At 34.2% G+C, this 17,051-nt stretch overlaps 1 protein-coding gene across 1 annotated transcript in view; it reads right to left on the reverse strand.

Annotated features, from left to right (window-relative positions):
* Positions 1-17,051, reverse strand: part of Asator (tau-tubulin kinase asator) — a 348,933-nt gene that overhangs the window by 183,403 nt on the left and 148,479 nt on the right. The window contains exon 2 of the mRNA XM_081728236.1: positions 2,398-2,524. Coding sequence (XP_081584362.1) covers positions 2,398-2,524 — 127 coding nt within the window. The remainder of the gene's footprint in view (positions 1-2,397; positions 2,525-17,051) is intronic.

Genomic DNA, 17,051 nt, shown 5'->3' on the forward strand with positions numbered 1-17,051 from the left:
TTCATTTTCATGTTACATTAAACACACAATTTTCTATTTTACACGTGGCAGAAATGCACATATACTTTTTTTATTTTTTTACTATTCTATGCAGAAGTTACTCTAAGCCGTAAGATTTTCTGGAATATTTTCCTCCTACAGTCAACCGGTCAATCCTTTCGTTTGTACAACGCTAATGAGGCTTTCACAAGAAAAGCCACTTAACGACAGTCAAAAAGAGTTTCCCCTTGTTCCTGCCGATGTTTAATTCATCACATTCAGCAGACGCGTCTTGATTAACATACCCCTTGAATAAATCACCGTCCACCCTTTCTTTCTCAATAAAAAATTATTTCCGCGGTTTTTTTTTAAATCTTTCAGGACAATGTTTCCACTGTTTTTCTAATCTACGAAAGCAAAGAAGTAACGTATTTCACTAAAAAGGTACATTTTAAAATAAAGATTGAAATTATTGTTGTCTCGACATCTCATGATTGGCACATTTCGTTACCGAATTCTCACTCGCCATTTTTACTCTCACTGGAATAGAAGTTATAAAAAAAATATTTTACGTTTGTTATTATACCCTATGAGTAGAGACACGATTTTGTGGTAAATAAGAATTCGTAATTTCGTTATAAAAATATGCATACAGTGGGATAAAATCGGTGAATAAAAATTCAATGTAAGAACACTATTTTCCTAGGCAATTACAATTAGTTAACTTTTATTTCACCTTAATTTCCATTCATCAATTATCATGACATAAGCTATGCATGACTATCTTAAACAATATTTGAATTTAAAAAAAACAATATTATGCATCCTCATTGAATAAAAGTATCATTTAAAGGAAAAATCACACAGAGAGAACATTAATATATATATAAAAAAATAACTTTAGTGTTCACAGTTTACTTATACAAATAACTCATAAGCATTGTTTCAATGTTTTCTGGTGTTAAATTTGCGCTTTTCTGCTTAGTTGGAGACAGTGGCGCAAATCTGTCTTCAACATTGAGAGGGGTCGGGTAAGACTTTTTTTTTTTTTTAAGCGATGTTCAAAATATTTATGAAGTTGAAAAACAATGATATGGAGAATCAGAGAGCAGAGTCGTCTTCAACATTGGGAGACGGGAACATTTAAGGTTTATTCTGGGGTAGGGGGGAACGTATTACGTTAGATGAATCTGATTTCTGAGATGAACCTGTTGTATATTATATAATCAGGCAATGCAGATGAAGTTGCAGTCGGACAGAAATAATCATTTCTCCCCAAAACAAAAATTTCAAATTGGATTATTGTGGGGAAGAGACCCCCAGTTCCAAGAGTCCCCCCATCCCCCCGGGATTTGCGTCAGTGGTTGGAGACACTTTCCAGAGATTCCTGAATGCTCATCCAACAACACTTCTTCCACACTATCTACTTCACCAGTAGATACCGTTTGGAGCTCATTTTGTAACTGCATGTAAAATTTCAAAAAATCATGGTCGTCTATTTTCTTAAAAATGAGAACTTTCATCACATTGCTAGAAAACTTATCATCAGGTTTTGCAAGTTTGAGCTGGGGAAGATGAAATAATGATGTCAATATCATAAAGATCTCACCAGCTGGATCCTTTTTAAGCATGTCAGCCAGTTTGTTGCTGCATGCCACCCCAACTTCCTTGAATTTCTTTTCGGCACTTTTTTCTCTTCACTCAACTCACTTTTTCTTTCTTTTTTTAAGTTTCTTCCTCAAACATACGTTGTGCCACAAGTTTATATTCGGACATCAGTTCATTTACTTTTGGAATAACTTTATGGGCCAAAGCGATGTTGAAACTTTCGAAGCACCTTATCAAGTCAGAAGTGGAGGCACAATGTTCTTTGACAAATGTAGCCTCACAATGCACAGACTTGACACTACCTTCCGATAAATTGAGAAAATAATGAACGCTTTCCGCATCACTTTCCAGAAAATTGTCACTTTTGCGTAAATTTCGTGGCATATCGAGACTTGTTGCAGATTTCGCTAATTTAACAGAATTTCGCGTTTAATCGCGAGAGTTATATGGCCTAACAAATAGTGAAAAAAAAAATATTTTAGGTATACAACATTTTCATACAAAACTGATACATTTCACATTTTCGAGTGTCACCAAAAAATCGTGTCTCTACCTATGAGCAACATGAGGCGATAAGATATGAATTACGAAGATAAAAGCATGAAATCCATACTCTCGTGCAAGAGCCATTAGACTGTAAAACTGACACATGGCTCAGTGGTAGAGCGCAAGATTCTTAAAAACTTTACGAGATTCTGCATCTAATGTAATGCTTCTTTCTACTCTTTCTGTCTTGACTCTTTTTTCACGAGTCCCAAAACCTAGAGACAGAATTAAGATCTCTGGAGAATACAAAGAAACACAACTCACAACTTTCCATCGCTCCTTCACTACATGGCCAGGCTGCAGCAAGTCTTCACTCGTCATGGTGATGTGGTTGGTGCAGTTGTTGTTCTGGTCTGTATCTGACTCGTCCGCAGCTACATTGTTCTGGTTCCTGAAACAATACAAAATACAATCACTTTATTTACACTATCTTGAACGTAAGCACGAAAGAAATCGTGAACTAAACATGTATGTGAAATATTTTCTACACAAATATGTTAAAATACTACACTAAAATTGCAAATCAAATTCTACTTTTTAACAGATGAAATTTGTATTAAGGCAGTATTTGGTAGTCCAAAGAAAATATGCGTAAGCATTTACTTCAATATACAGTAGAACTCCTCTCGTCTACCCTCGGCTGGTTTGCCACTCCGGTTGATCCGACCGTGCTCGAGTCGAACTTGTCCCGACTCGTCGATGACTCACGAGACCCATTGTCGTTTACTGCCGTCGTGGCGTTGCTGTTGACTTGCTGTTACCGCATATATGCTTTAGTGTTAGGTCATCCCTTGTATCGTTTCTTTCGTTGTGCGTGTTTTCTGTACTGCACTATGCAGTTTTCAGTGCTTACTGTTCATTTGCTTTTACTGTGGAAAACAATACAGTCACTTTTGAGTTCAGAGATTATTTATTTTACTGTACATCCGTATTTTTCTGTATTTTCTGATAATCCGACCTTTTTTGCGTTCCGACCATACCCCAGTTCCAAAGGTGACAGATTAGAAGGATTCTATTGTATAAGAAATTGGAAATGTTACAAAACTGAAATATTAGTATGTTTATAAGTAGTGTACATCACTCTCAATAAGACACTTCTAGTGCTGCTGAGGTATGCTAACACCCAGAAACAAACCACACAAACCCCATTCTCACTGATATGTTGTGTGACACCTTTCTGCTTATCGAAGTTAGCAGTTTTGGGTATCACTATGCTTCTGGAGAGCTGGTAGTGTCTCATCGAGTGATGAACACTACTTGCAAAAATAGTGGCATTTCAATTTTGTAATATTTCCTATTTACTACATATTGAAAGTAAATGCATATGCATGTCTGAGTTGGACAACTAAAATCTGATTTAGATATTCAAATGTTAGCAAACTGGAACCTAAATATCTTTTTCATAACTACATCTCCGACGATGATTCTAAGTAAACTAAGATATTTAATTTTTTTATGTTAATCAAAATGCATTCAAAATGAAGTCTACAAATAGTTCAAAAAACTTTAAACTTTTGCTTTTAGTAGATATCCAATACTCTGTAACGCTAAGCTGAAATAAAGCGAAAACAATGGAAATTATTTGCATGACGACTCTAGAACAATTTCCAGTTTTCTATTAAATTTGACACGGCAACTTCTCAAAAACAAAAGACAACCAAGTTGACTGGGTAGTTCTTCAGAGCGCACACAACATAGGATGTAATTCAATATTATCACATACATTTACAAAATATAATACCAATAAAAATGGCGATGTTTCAGTATTTAAGTAAACGCCTAATTTAAAAAATTTACAAATATAAAAAACTTCCAGCATTAAAATTAAAAAAAAATATTTGAAATAAATATTAGTGACACAATCGTTGAAAAATTATAAATACAAACCAATTAAGATAATAAAAATTCGACAGAAAATACGTGAATGAATAATTGTAACAATTCCCATTATACGTAAAATTTCTTCAAGAAGATATTTCGCTACATAGTAAATATTATTTCTAGATTGAAATACAAAGTTCAAAATAATCAAATAACTGGTAAATATTAATATTTCTCACAGGATATGTTAACAGAAGATAGAGTAAAAACCGTTCGCACGTGGAAGAAGAATACAGATACCATCATTAAACGAACAGACGAATAGTTAGTGCTTGCGAATTAAGTTACGACTCTCGCAAAGCACGCCCAAGGAAGGGAAGTGAGGTTTGAAAGTTTCAAATTGATGATCCAGAAGGCATTTCAATCTTTTTCTTCACCCAACGTGACATGAAAGAATAAGATAAATCAGCGAGAAATTACCCGAGAACAAAAAGCCAAGCTTCCAACTTGATTTGACAAAGCTTCGCAACTAAACCAGTAAAAGCTATTTTTAAATGATAGATGGAATACAATGATTTTGTGTCGTCATTTAAATACTGTTTTGAATAGAAATGACTGATATATTAGTTCTTTGAAAAACAAGAGAGTTCCGTATCACATTATCATATTACGGTAGACTTCATAACAAATTCAATTCTGAAATCGGAAGAAGCAGATCTATAATTTCTGGCTACAATAGACGAATAACGTCTGCTCTACTGGTGCTGAGCGTAGTTTCTCGCTATCTTAATTACAATTATAGCTATATAGGAACCAATGAAAGTGGAAGATGTACTAGTTTTTACTACTTTCGGTTTCAGTGGAAGAACACTAATTATGGATAATATAAAGGGGAAGATTTACAGTGTTGATTCCTAATTTTTTTTTTTTTTTATCGTGTATTCAGTCTGTCGTGCCAAATCACGAACTGCCATCCCACATTAAAGAACTACATTCCTTAATTTAAACAGTAAACTTATTCTTGAGACATGGAATCCATACCAAAAGCTATTTCTTCCTCTCTTTTACCAGTTTTGATCTATGGAGATCAAAACTGAAACCGAAGCGAGTTTTTTTCTACCTCTTAAAAAAAAACTGCTTCTCGCTAGTTATTACGGTCTTATTACGATAACCATTAGTATTGAAACTAAATATTGTCATGTCAACTCTTCCGGTCTGAAAAGAAGGATAAAGGTCAAGATAAAATTTATTCTTGGTACGATGAATCCACACCAAAAAGCCATTTCTCGTTAACTTTTGCCGTTTTTGCCTTCTATGTGCAAAATACAATATTTTCTACTAACGTATCAAATAGCTTCATTCACATATGTAATACTATCATCAGAACAAAAGACAATAGCGAATCCTATTAGGATTAAAATTATTAGCTCTGATCTACATACTTTTTGATTAAATATGTGGCACTATCCTTAATCGCACCTGGCCCCTTGTTCCCGGGCATTGGACTGTCTTACACGTACTACTTTCGTCTGGAAGAATCACTTGGCGAACAACATTCAGACAGTACAGAAATATGTAAATGAACATGTTTTCCAAAGACGAGTGTAAAAGTTTCCAAGAATCCAAAAAATTTCCGTTGAGAGTTAAACCGCGAAACTTTCCAGTTATGACTCTTGTTATATTCCCCAAAGGGAATCGAGTGCATCTGAACAGGGTAATCTTAAAACTATGAGCATCTTATGCTTATGAATAATATAAGAGAAGAAAATTTACGGTGTTCTTCCTTAAATACGATGTTCTTTCGCGTATTCAGTTTGCCGTGTCAACTCACAAATTACCATCCCATCTACAGAATTACATTCCTTAATCTAAGTAGTAAACCATGACTTTCAATCCCCTACGGTAAATAATTAACAAACACTGTTAGCTGAACATAATATAATAGCATTGGTAGCAGAAAGACGTAATTCCATTTCGTAATATCTATATAGTGTATATATAAAAGAAGTTTTGAATGACTAACTAATCAATGCCCAGGTCAAGTCGCTTAAGTTAGAAACTTCAAATTTTGGACAGTGCATAGGACTTGTGACGTAAGGTAACACTAATGAAGAACTTCTTGGAAATGAGACAAGGGGCGGGACAGGGAAGGCATTTATTACATTAAAATGTTCATATCTTGAAATGTATAAAGGTTAGAGACATGAAACATGGTATATGGACTTCTCATTTAAAATAATAAGACATGTGTTTTGGCATTTCTTGATATTTTAATAGAGAAGGGACGAAAATAGTGTGTGCAGAAAAAAGGAGTGTGATTACAATTATTATAAGAAGGCAACATCTCGGAATCCTTAACGTTAGAGATAAGAAATTTGGTATTTAGAATTTTTATTTAAAATAATTAAACACGTGTTAATAGTGGTAATAATAATAATCTCCAACCTCGGAAGCTCTTGAGGTGAGACACATGAATAGATGTTTGGACTTTAGATCTAAAATAACTAAACACATGTTTCAGCGTTTTTACATGTTTCACCCAGAAAGGAAAAAAGGATAGGTGTTTCCCTAAGATGACCAGACGAGATGTTCGAATTTAGTGCGGGACAGAGTTCACAGAACTCTATATGAAAGAAGTACAAAAGAAAAAGAAAAAGTGCCCACAGTAAAACTTGCTAATATTTTAAATAAAATACATTTTCAATTGGCACTTCTGCATCCGAAGGATGACTATTTTTGCACTCATGAAACTCAGGAGATGATAAGAAAAGGAACTGAGCTTCATATTCTAACCCGTAACGTTCTGTTATTGGTTGATTGGATTTGAGTTTGTTCTTTTGCACTCTGGTGTTATATGGGACGAGGATCCCATATGAGCTCCCATTCGATCAGAAGTGCTACTATAAAATATAATAATAAACTCGTCAGGATTACTAGTTTTGTGCTTAAAGAGTCCATTTCCGCAGTGGTCCAGGAAAATAAACTACCGATTACACAATCCCATTTGGCAGAACTTTCTTAATACAATATGCGATTAACTGTAGATATTAACTGGAGAGGATTTTTAATTACTAACACACTTTTTTTTTTTTTTTTGACTCCGACAATTCTTAGGGTAAGTATTAGATTGGCTTGATCAACGTCTCTTTTCAGCAATGAGGCTATATTAAGTATCTAAGTGAAATCCGTACTATTACTTGGGTTGGTATCTAAGCCAGGAACCTAAACAGGCCTGGAATCGAATCCGGGACTACGTAAGCTTGATTCTGGTTAACATCCTCGCGAAAATAATGAAATCTGAAGTTTGAAGTAGCACCACTGTATATTTCTTTCCCAACTAGGTATATAAAGAAGATTATATTAATATGATTCATACCATGAAACTTGATCCGTGGTTCCTTCCTATTGAATATTTGTTTCCACGCCTGTAGTCAATCAAAGCATAATTTGAACTTTAAACTGATCCAGGCGAATTTCTATGAAATTCACTCTTTAAAGGGTTACTAAAGGGAATATTATTTTAAATATACATATTTGGCATTCATGATGCGTTCGAAATTTTACTACTAATGATTTTCTTTGTTTCTTCGTTGTATGATAGATATATTATAATCGAGTCTTTAAAGTGACTGTTTCCCCGCAACTTTTCGCAAAATATCAGTGAGAAACTAAGATATCGGTTTGCGCCTTTTTCTTATGCAACCACCACACCTGAACTGCAGTAAGGGTTGCACACCTTGAAGTACATAAGTTTTAATCTCTCACAGTTCTCGTTACCTTGCTTGCTAAAAAAAAATATCTTACATGGATTCAGGTTCAAGTTTATAAAATTTCGCAGGTTTCGAAATCTATTGTTTTTAAATATTATGTGCAGTCACCAGCAAAAATGGTTATATATCCTACACATCTTCCAAACGAATTAACCCCAATAATGTTTCCTAGTGTTCTTACACTCTGGTCTACAGCTCAAGCTGCTCTTATTGTCGCTTGATTCAAAGGAACTAGAAACTTCCCGGTGATTTTTAAGGTGTCGATGTTATCCCCTTCTTTATTTAAGTTACTGCTTTATTAAACAAGAAAACAAACCATGCAACGCTCACGCAATAATCAATTTTCGTTCTTTCTTTCGTCATCCGTTTCTAACACAATGAGCTTTACATTAAAAGAAAAAAGTTCCTCCTATTACAATAGCAACAAAGTCCGTCCTTGAGAATATAAGTTAAACGTTTGGTTTGTCAAGTATGCTTTCTTGCTGAAAGCGAATTCTGGTGACTAGTTTCGAGATAAAGAAAAGGGTTATTAGGTTTAAATATGTAAGTAATTTTTTTAAAAAAAAGAAAAAGAAAACTAGCCGCAGATCTCTTTTTTAATTGCTATACTCACATAACCGCAAGTAGGATATTTTAATACTTTGGCTTGAAAGAAAAAAGCCCCAAAGATTCCAAGATGATTTATCTTTGCTTGACTTCATGCCACCTATGATAGGAATATAAAGGTTTCCTGAGATTATGGGTTGCTCCAACGTCACCACCGTATTCTCACTTGTATAAGCCGCAACTACCCTAAAAATTATTTAATTGGCGTATCTTCCATTATCCACACAAAAATGACATGCTACAGCTCCGTTGGCGTTTTCTTCACCCAGTTTTAAACTGACATTGTAAGTAATTGTGAAGGCCAGTTCCAAAATCTGTCAAGTCCATTTAAAACAAATATTGAAATAGCGCTTATTCCAAGTTTACTCGCACTTCCTGCTATTTGACAAGAGATTTTTTTCCACATATGTTATCTCATTTAAGTTTTTTTTTTTTTCCAAAAAAAAGTGTGACAAAACATAGAACAAGTACTTTTTCAATATTGGTTAAAAATGTACTCGGCAAGTTTTGGTAATAATCTTCAAAATTCTTTTGCTTGAAATCCTTCTTTAAAAGGATCAACAACGGTACTAATTACCTACACTTAACTGAATGGCAGGCAACGTTATCCCCACAATGATGGCTCGTGCTGCAAATACATATTTCCGAATTGCTGCTGTGTTGTTGCATGTACTGTACATGTTTCTTATCACTCATGCGCATAAGTCACACCCTTAATTTTTAATTTTTTCTGGGAAAAGTGTAGCTTATACAAGCCAAAATACAGTACGCCCCGCCACATACAAAACAACTTCAATTATGCATTAGATGCTACTTCTCTATATTTCAGATCACCATGTTTGCCCGGCCATTACAGTTGGACTGCCTCGTAGATGAAATTTCAGCGCTTGAAAGTTTGATTAGGCAAATAAGACTATGCACGAATGGCTGTGCAACCAACCAAATATATTTTCTCTGCTGCTACGACACAAGTGTTTTCCAATGGCGCATCCGTATTGAAACTACGTCGAGAAATAAACATCCTATTTTCCAGGAAACCAATGATAAGGTTGTTTAACTGAATCCCCTTCCTGCCAAAATATTTTGAAAATATTTTCGAAGACGCTCGAGTATTTAGCAAGTGAGTTTCGTTGCACAGTGTGAAACGACTGCAGACTTCCAAACTATGCAAACTTAATACACAAAGTAGTACATCTACAGCTACTGGTTGCCATAGAGGAATAAGATCAAAGATAGAATCTGTTTCCCGGATACTGAATCCACATCAAAAATCCATTATTCACTATCTCTTACTGTTTTTGCTCTATGGATATTAATACTGAAACCGGAAGTGCTAATTGATGTCCTTCACTTCCGCATCAAATACTGCTTATCGCTATTTATTTCCGTTTTATCCATTATGCGATCAGTGTTGTAACCGAAAATCGTAAATTTTCACCACTTTCGGCTTGAACAAGTACACTAAAAGACACTTTTCAATATATCTTATTGTTTTTGCTCTACGAAAAAGCACTGAAACTGGAAGTACTAGTAAATTTCAAACCACCTCCGGTTTTGGTACAAGGTTACGCGTGGTAGTATATGTCTTCTTGAGATAATATATCGATTGAAAATAAAAATTTTCTTGCCATCTATTACCGTTTTTGTTCTATGGAGACCAACGTAGAAACTGGAAACAGTTGATTTTACCACTTCGGTTTAAATACTGGGCTACCGGAGAAGATGGAACCTAGTTTCGAGACGAAAATTGTCTCGAGTTTCGTGAGCAACATTAGTTCACCCAAGTTTTAGATGTCCAACACTGTTTTACTGTTACATCATTCAGAACAAAAAGCTATAAACTATTAAAATAATTGTACGAACACAACGAAGAGCATTTATTAACGTTTAAAGACACGTAAGTTATTAGACAATGTACTTCAATAATAAATATGGTTTCTCTGTTATTATATCACACCCTTTGCGGACCTCTCACGGTGTCTACTAAAATTCCAAAATGAAATTTCGTGACTTTTTTGTGACCTTTTCTTTACCAAATTATAAAATTTCCTAATATTTTCAAGAGCGAATTTGCGTGCGAATTAGGCCGAATTTTCATCCATGCGATAGAAACGTACTTTGCTTGCGATTTGGTAGCGTCTAAAGCCGGCCATAGACATTTTTATGGTGAATTTTGACGTTTCACAGAAAAAAATTCCAATTTGTACTTACATTTGTACAGTTAAAAAAAATCGTGACCCAAAAGCTAAATTTCGTGACTTTTTCGTGACTTTCATGACCGTTTTCTGATTTCGTGACTTTTTCGTGACATTCGTGACTTTCGTGACGGATAGACACCCTGGCCTCTTCATGTCTGAACGAAATTAAAAACTCATAAATTTTGTACACAAACTTACAAAACAAAACGGGAAAATCTTCGAGAAAAGAGAAAGCTTTCCGTGAAACGAGACGAAAATTTGACAAGTACGAGACGAGACAAGACAACTTTGTTTCTCATTTTGTCTCGTGGGCAACTAATAAGAACGGAGAAGGGACCTATTCTTGGAACCCTAAATTCTTATTTAATAAGAATTTCTCGTTATTTAGTATCGCTTTTGGTTCTATGATGATCCATATTGAATTCAGAAGTAGAACAACTTCCGGTTTTAATATAGTGATAAGGGCAGAGAAGCAATTATTATTAAGGTGCTGAATCCATATTCTAAAAAAAAAAAAAAAAAAAATCTTGTTACCTTTTATTGTTTTTACTCTACTACCATTAACTTTGAAACCGGAAATTATATGAACAGAGAGGTAAGTAGGCAAATGGAACCTATTCCTGGTATGCTGAATCTCTATCAGGAAAATGTATTTTTTCGCTCTCTCTCACCGTTTTTACTCAGATCTCTGTCAACAAACAGACGGACGGATATAGTCATTCTATAACACATTTATTACTCGTGCGTAGCATAGTTTGGAGGTCTACAAATGGCACATTTAGGAAAAGCAGCTAACTTGTCATACGTCACTCATTGCATTTTCAGTAAGAATATGCTGATAAACAAAGATTGCCCTTTTACCACAGAGCCACATAAGATTTTTATTGTATGTGCCTGCTTGTATTATATTCATGAAATGAAATTTACCTTTTTTAAAAATTCCTTCTCAAGTGGTGTACAATAGACTATTAATAATTACAAAAGAATGCCTGTATTTTCCATTAACACTTCCTCTGTGACGCCAAGATATTTTTAAAAGTAAAACAAACTAAGTTCTTGAGTCGGTTAAACAAGCAAACGTGAAAGCAAAATAAACTTCCTTACTTCTAATTCGGATATTCTTCCAGACAACTTACGTAACTGGTAGCCGTAAACTTTTAGAAATATCCAATATTCATGACGACAAAGGGGGGGCAAAAGTCAGAAGAGTATACTATCACGATTCGAATAGAACATTGTGGAAAGTCTCTCAACTCTAGCCTCTTTGCCATTTCATGCAGTAACTACAAACTATTTTAGTAACAACATGGTCAATCTATTACCTTGTAACGGTTATAGATTGTCTAATCATCAACGAAAATACTGCGAAACACATACTTCTTCAAGATAGGATTAATACATAGAAGAATGATACCATCCTTATAAAACTGAAGATGACGTATTATATATACTATTAGTTGAAGTGCCTTCCGTCTTGTCTTCCTGTTTCACCGCATATATTAGCTTAACTAATCGTCGCACACCTGGTTCTATTTTCGGCAAACCTTATGAAGGGAAGTTGTACCCGAAAAAGATTTTTTTCCAGTTAACTTTCATTTGTGTGGTATCAATTTTCATAGCACGCTTTGCTGATTATCGAACAAAACACACCGCTTGGATGTGTAAGTAATATTTTAATAGTACTATTTTTATTCCTTCCACGAGATTTGTAAATTAAAAGTACTATTTTCTAATTCATTGTCACCCTTCATTAACTTTTGATCATCTCTTTCTATGTTTAACTTTTTTTTTTATTTTCCATTCTAACTTTTTTTTTATTTTCCATTCTAACATTTTAAAGTAATTTCAATTATTAAGAACTTGCAGTTGACAATCAAACGAAGATAAGAAGTGAAAGTGAGCTTTACATTTTAGAAGTAAAAATGGATTTCTATAATTAATTCACTACGAGCATGTATCTATACTTTGGACAGCCAGAAATTGAAAGGAGGCGGCCACTACCTTATTAGGTTCATCCCGGCATTCCCTTAGTAAGATTGAAGTGATAGCAAAATAAAATATTGTTAAGTGCATATCTTATTTGTATTGTAAGTAGAAATAGAGAACAGTCAATACTGCAAAATTAATATGAACTTATTACCTCTTGAAGAACTCCTATAAGATATCATGTCTGATAGATTATATTATTTTCGAAAGGATTATAGTACTTCCCCTCTTCTTTCAAAGCTGTGATCGCGTCCTATCCAAACAAAATAAATCCTACTTTACAATATGTATGAGCAACATAGCTTCTGTATTCTATAAACTAAAAACCAAATAATCAATTTTTATACCTTTAACCTTAAGAGGTTAACGAAACTATGAATTTAACATATTTCTTTCATAACTTATTAAGTAATACATGTGTAGTGCGAAAAGGGGCAGAATAGTCGATACCAAGATTTTGAATATTTACCAGGGTAAAAATATTGCATCAGACATTTAAGTGCGATACGAGTTGTCTCGCTAATTACTGTTGGAACTACTTGCACAAAAAGTGACACTCGCTATACTCATTAATATATTCTGGTTAGTACTACAATGGCACAGGAAGTTGTATTTACACATGTTTCCACTTCTTCTCGATCCCTCTTCAATCCATTTTATTAATATAGAAAACAAAAACAAAATTGATAGCGCACTGCAAAGCTGAATAGGTACACAAATGTGTGGTAATCATTAGTAAGTCTAGTATCTGTTTCCATACTTGTCCAATGATGCAACTGAATACATCCTATCCTATTCAATCCAATAATTGCATACTCATTTATATATGTGTATTTATGGGATATGAATAAAAACGTCAATGTCGTTTTCTAAAACATCCGAAACTGAAAATAAAATGGAGTCTTTTAGTTTAACGTCCCACGATTATGCATTTTACGCTAAGGGGGACGAATGACTAAGGCAGGTGAATGATGGAAGAACTGATGGAATGAGAATACGGTAAGAAACGGGAGTACCCAAGGAAACCTCCACACACGATGTCATCCACCACAAACTTACTTAGCCGCGGATCGAACCAGGGACCCCATACACCAGATATGCGCTCTACCACTGAACCACCGTGCCCCCTCGAAAACATCCAAAGTGTCCTATTTTTATTCATCGTAACCCTTACTTGAAAGATTTTTTAATGAATTTAAAGTACGTATTACCGTTCAACAAATCGGAACAGAAATTAATTTCTTTTTAGACTATTCATCGGACGGACAGATATCCAAACTTTGTTTTTTCTATATACAGTTAACATGAAATGTTAAAATTCGTTACAATCTCAAATTGGAATTATTCGTCGCTACGAGATTTCACTTCTATGATCGCAAGAAAACAGAAAGAACTGTATTGTCATAGTTCATTTACTTATGGAAGATATCAAAAGTTTGCTACTTAAGGTATCTGAAGGACAGATTTACATAGAAGGAGCCACTAAAATCTCACCTCATGAAATCTCAGCTGATTATAAACTACGTGTTAATCTCTTGAATAGTCTTCTTTTTTTTTCAGAATAATCTTATTTCTAAATAATAACATGTCTAACGAATGAAAAGAATGTAGGAAGAAACATTCCTGGAACCTAGTGGTACACGACATGACCAGAACGTCGCCACTAAATTACCCCTAAACACGCGAAACATAGAAAGTCCTGTGCCACTAGCACCTAGAGCAATAATGTTTGATAGAGGTCAGATAAACGCAATGCAGTAGGCAAATGCATAGATAAAATTTTTGGTTACAATCAATGAGCGTTATAAACCTACTTCCTAAATCTGATAAACCTACACATTGCCCATTACTTATTTTTAAAGAAAAAAAGATCATGTACTACTAACTCCAGTATTACATTCTGCAATCACAAGTAAACCTTCCCCAAAAATACCGTGTAGCACAATCACTGAATTATCACTGCACACAAAAATGTTACAGCTCATAAACTGATGATATTAAGACAAATCAATAATATAATCTCATCGTTGTAATGGGTTGTACTATACACAGTAAACAATATTTAAAGTTAATAATTCATTAATATTAAACTAAATGCCTACATTTTTTTTTTTAATGAAAATAATAACTGTGAAGATATTAGAGCATCCCACATACCAGGTACAAAGCCATCACGATGTCAGCGAACTTTGTTCCAGACCGTAAACAATTATCAGTTAAGCTACATATCACACCTTTTTGACAAAAGTGACACAAGTCAAAAAACCTTAAGGTCTAAGCTCGTATTCCTCACGAGAAAAGTGACACAACGCGAAATTTGTCATGTTTGTTTTAATAAGCTCTGATTTTGGGATAATTTTAAAGCTATATTTGCAACACTTTGGCACATAAAAGAACAAACCATTGTGATTATAAAATAACTTTAAACCAAGTTAGTGTTATGTCATTTTTCTCGCGAGGGATACGAGATTGGACCTTAAGGTTTCTTTGACCTGTGTCACTTTTTGTCGAAAAGGTGCGATATATTTCTATAATTTTCATTGCAGAATTCTGTCCCACAACTTAACGTCCACAAATGTCCTGGAAAAAGGGAACTCTCATGAGATGCTTGAAATAATTTAATTTTCTTTCAGCAATATACTAATATCTCTATATAAAAGAAGTCCTGAGCAAGTGACTGAATGAGTGAATGATCAACGTCCAGACCAAACCGCATAAGCTAGAAACTTAAAAATTTTGACAGTGCATAGAACTTGTAACTTAAGATACCACTCAGCAAGGATTTTCGGAAATTCGACGGGGAAGGAAGGAAGAGGGGTGACAATTATCTTAAAATGTTTATCTCGAAATCTCTGAAGTTAGAGATATGAAATTTGGAATATGCACTTCTCATTTAAAATAATTAGACACATGTTCACCGTTTCTTGATATTTTCCCTAGAAGGAAAGGAAAAGGGGCGAGGTTACAATTTTTATAATAGGGTGGTCATATCTCGAAGTCCTTTAAGGGTAGAGACATGAAATTTGGCAATTAGACATTTCATTTAAAATGATTAAAGACTTGTTTCAGCGTTTTAGGTATTTCCCCTAGAAAGCAGGAAAAAATGTGAGAAGAAAATAGGGTGGGAGTTGCAATTGTTGTAATAAGATAGTCATATCTCGAAATCAGTTAAGGTTACAGATATAAAAAAGTTAGTTGAAGGCTTTTAATTTACTATAATTAAAGACTTGTTTCAGCGTTGTTTTTAATGTTTCCTTTCGAAGGGAAGAAAAAGGTTTTTATTTTTTCAGGAAACGCGTTTACTGCTAAATTGCACGGCGAGAAAATGACAGATGGTTCGAAAAGATTTAAGAAATACACTCTAACTGTTGGGAGGAAAAAAATCGTATTACATCATGAACCCCCGCGAGCACACTGCAAATTCAGCTGCAGCGCGTCAGCAGTCTTTGAGTTTAAATGCAAGAGTGGCAGGGAAATCACTGGAGGAATGGGGATGGAAAATAGACTGGACAGGACGTATATATGCTATCCTCTTTACCTCCAGCGTCATATAATGTGCTACGTCTCGTGCGGCACGACTGTTCCAGAAACTCCCAAAGTCGAAACGGAGGACTCCACTGAACTGCAATATGTGGAGAATGTGCAGCAGAATCGAGCACGAATAAACTACTTAGTAACTGTCCCTCAGAAGAAAAAAAAAATGCTAAGACATATTTAACATATTGCTAAAAGTGTAGTAATTTAAATCTTATTGAAACTGCCGTTGGCTTGTACTTTTAATAATTCAATCACTGAAAAATATAGGAAATAAAGGACAAGATTAAAATATAGGACATATATACTGACACACAATCATAGTCAACGTCTTGCGAATAAAATCAGAAAAATAAACACACTGCTGAACAAGACTGCACTTATTTAATATAAAAACACATTTACACGTGACATTTCGATCTTCTAGCCAAGATCCTCATCAGACGTACACTCCGATGAGGATCTTGGCTAGAAGATCGAAACGTCACGTGTAAATGTGTTTTTATATTAAATAAGTGCAGTCTTGTTCAGCAGTGTGTTTATTTTTTTAGGACATATATAGAACAATTATACACAAATTTCTAAATTATAGGGAAAAATAGGAAAATAGGACAGCTGGGAGTCCTGTATATGTCATAAACGCATTTTGTATTCTAAATCTCGGACATGGTTGGCATTTTTTTCTAATTAAAATTTGAAAGAAGTATAGTGTCACAAAAATGAATTAAAACGACCATCACCTTTCGAAAATTTATAATATTGTTAGAAAAGTAAGCCTCTACTGTATAACGCTCAATTCAGTTTATTCCATATCTGCGGTAGTTTCTTGGTTATCTGTCATGAACGAATATATTGAAATGCAAAATAATAATAATAATAATAATAATAATAATAATAATAATAATAATAATAATAATAATAATAATATCCGCCATATTTTATAATAAAATGGTGGCAATGAGTAAAAATGATACTAACTCAAATTACTTACATCGTGCTTTAT

The sequence above is a fragment of the Thermobia domestica genome, chromosome 10 (assembly GCF_964235325.1).
Source record: "Thermobia domestica chromosome 10, izTheDome1.hap1.1, whole genome shotgun sequence".
Classification (NCBI taxonomy): domain Eukaryota; kingdom Metazoa; phylum Arthropoda; class Insecta; order Zygentoma; family Lepismatidae; genus Thermobia; species Thermobia domestica.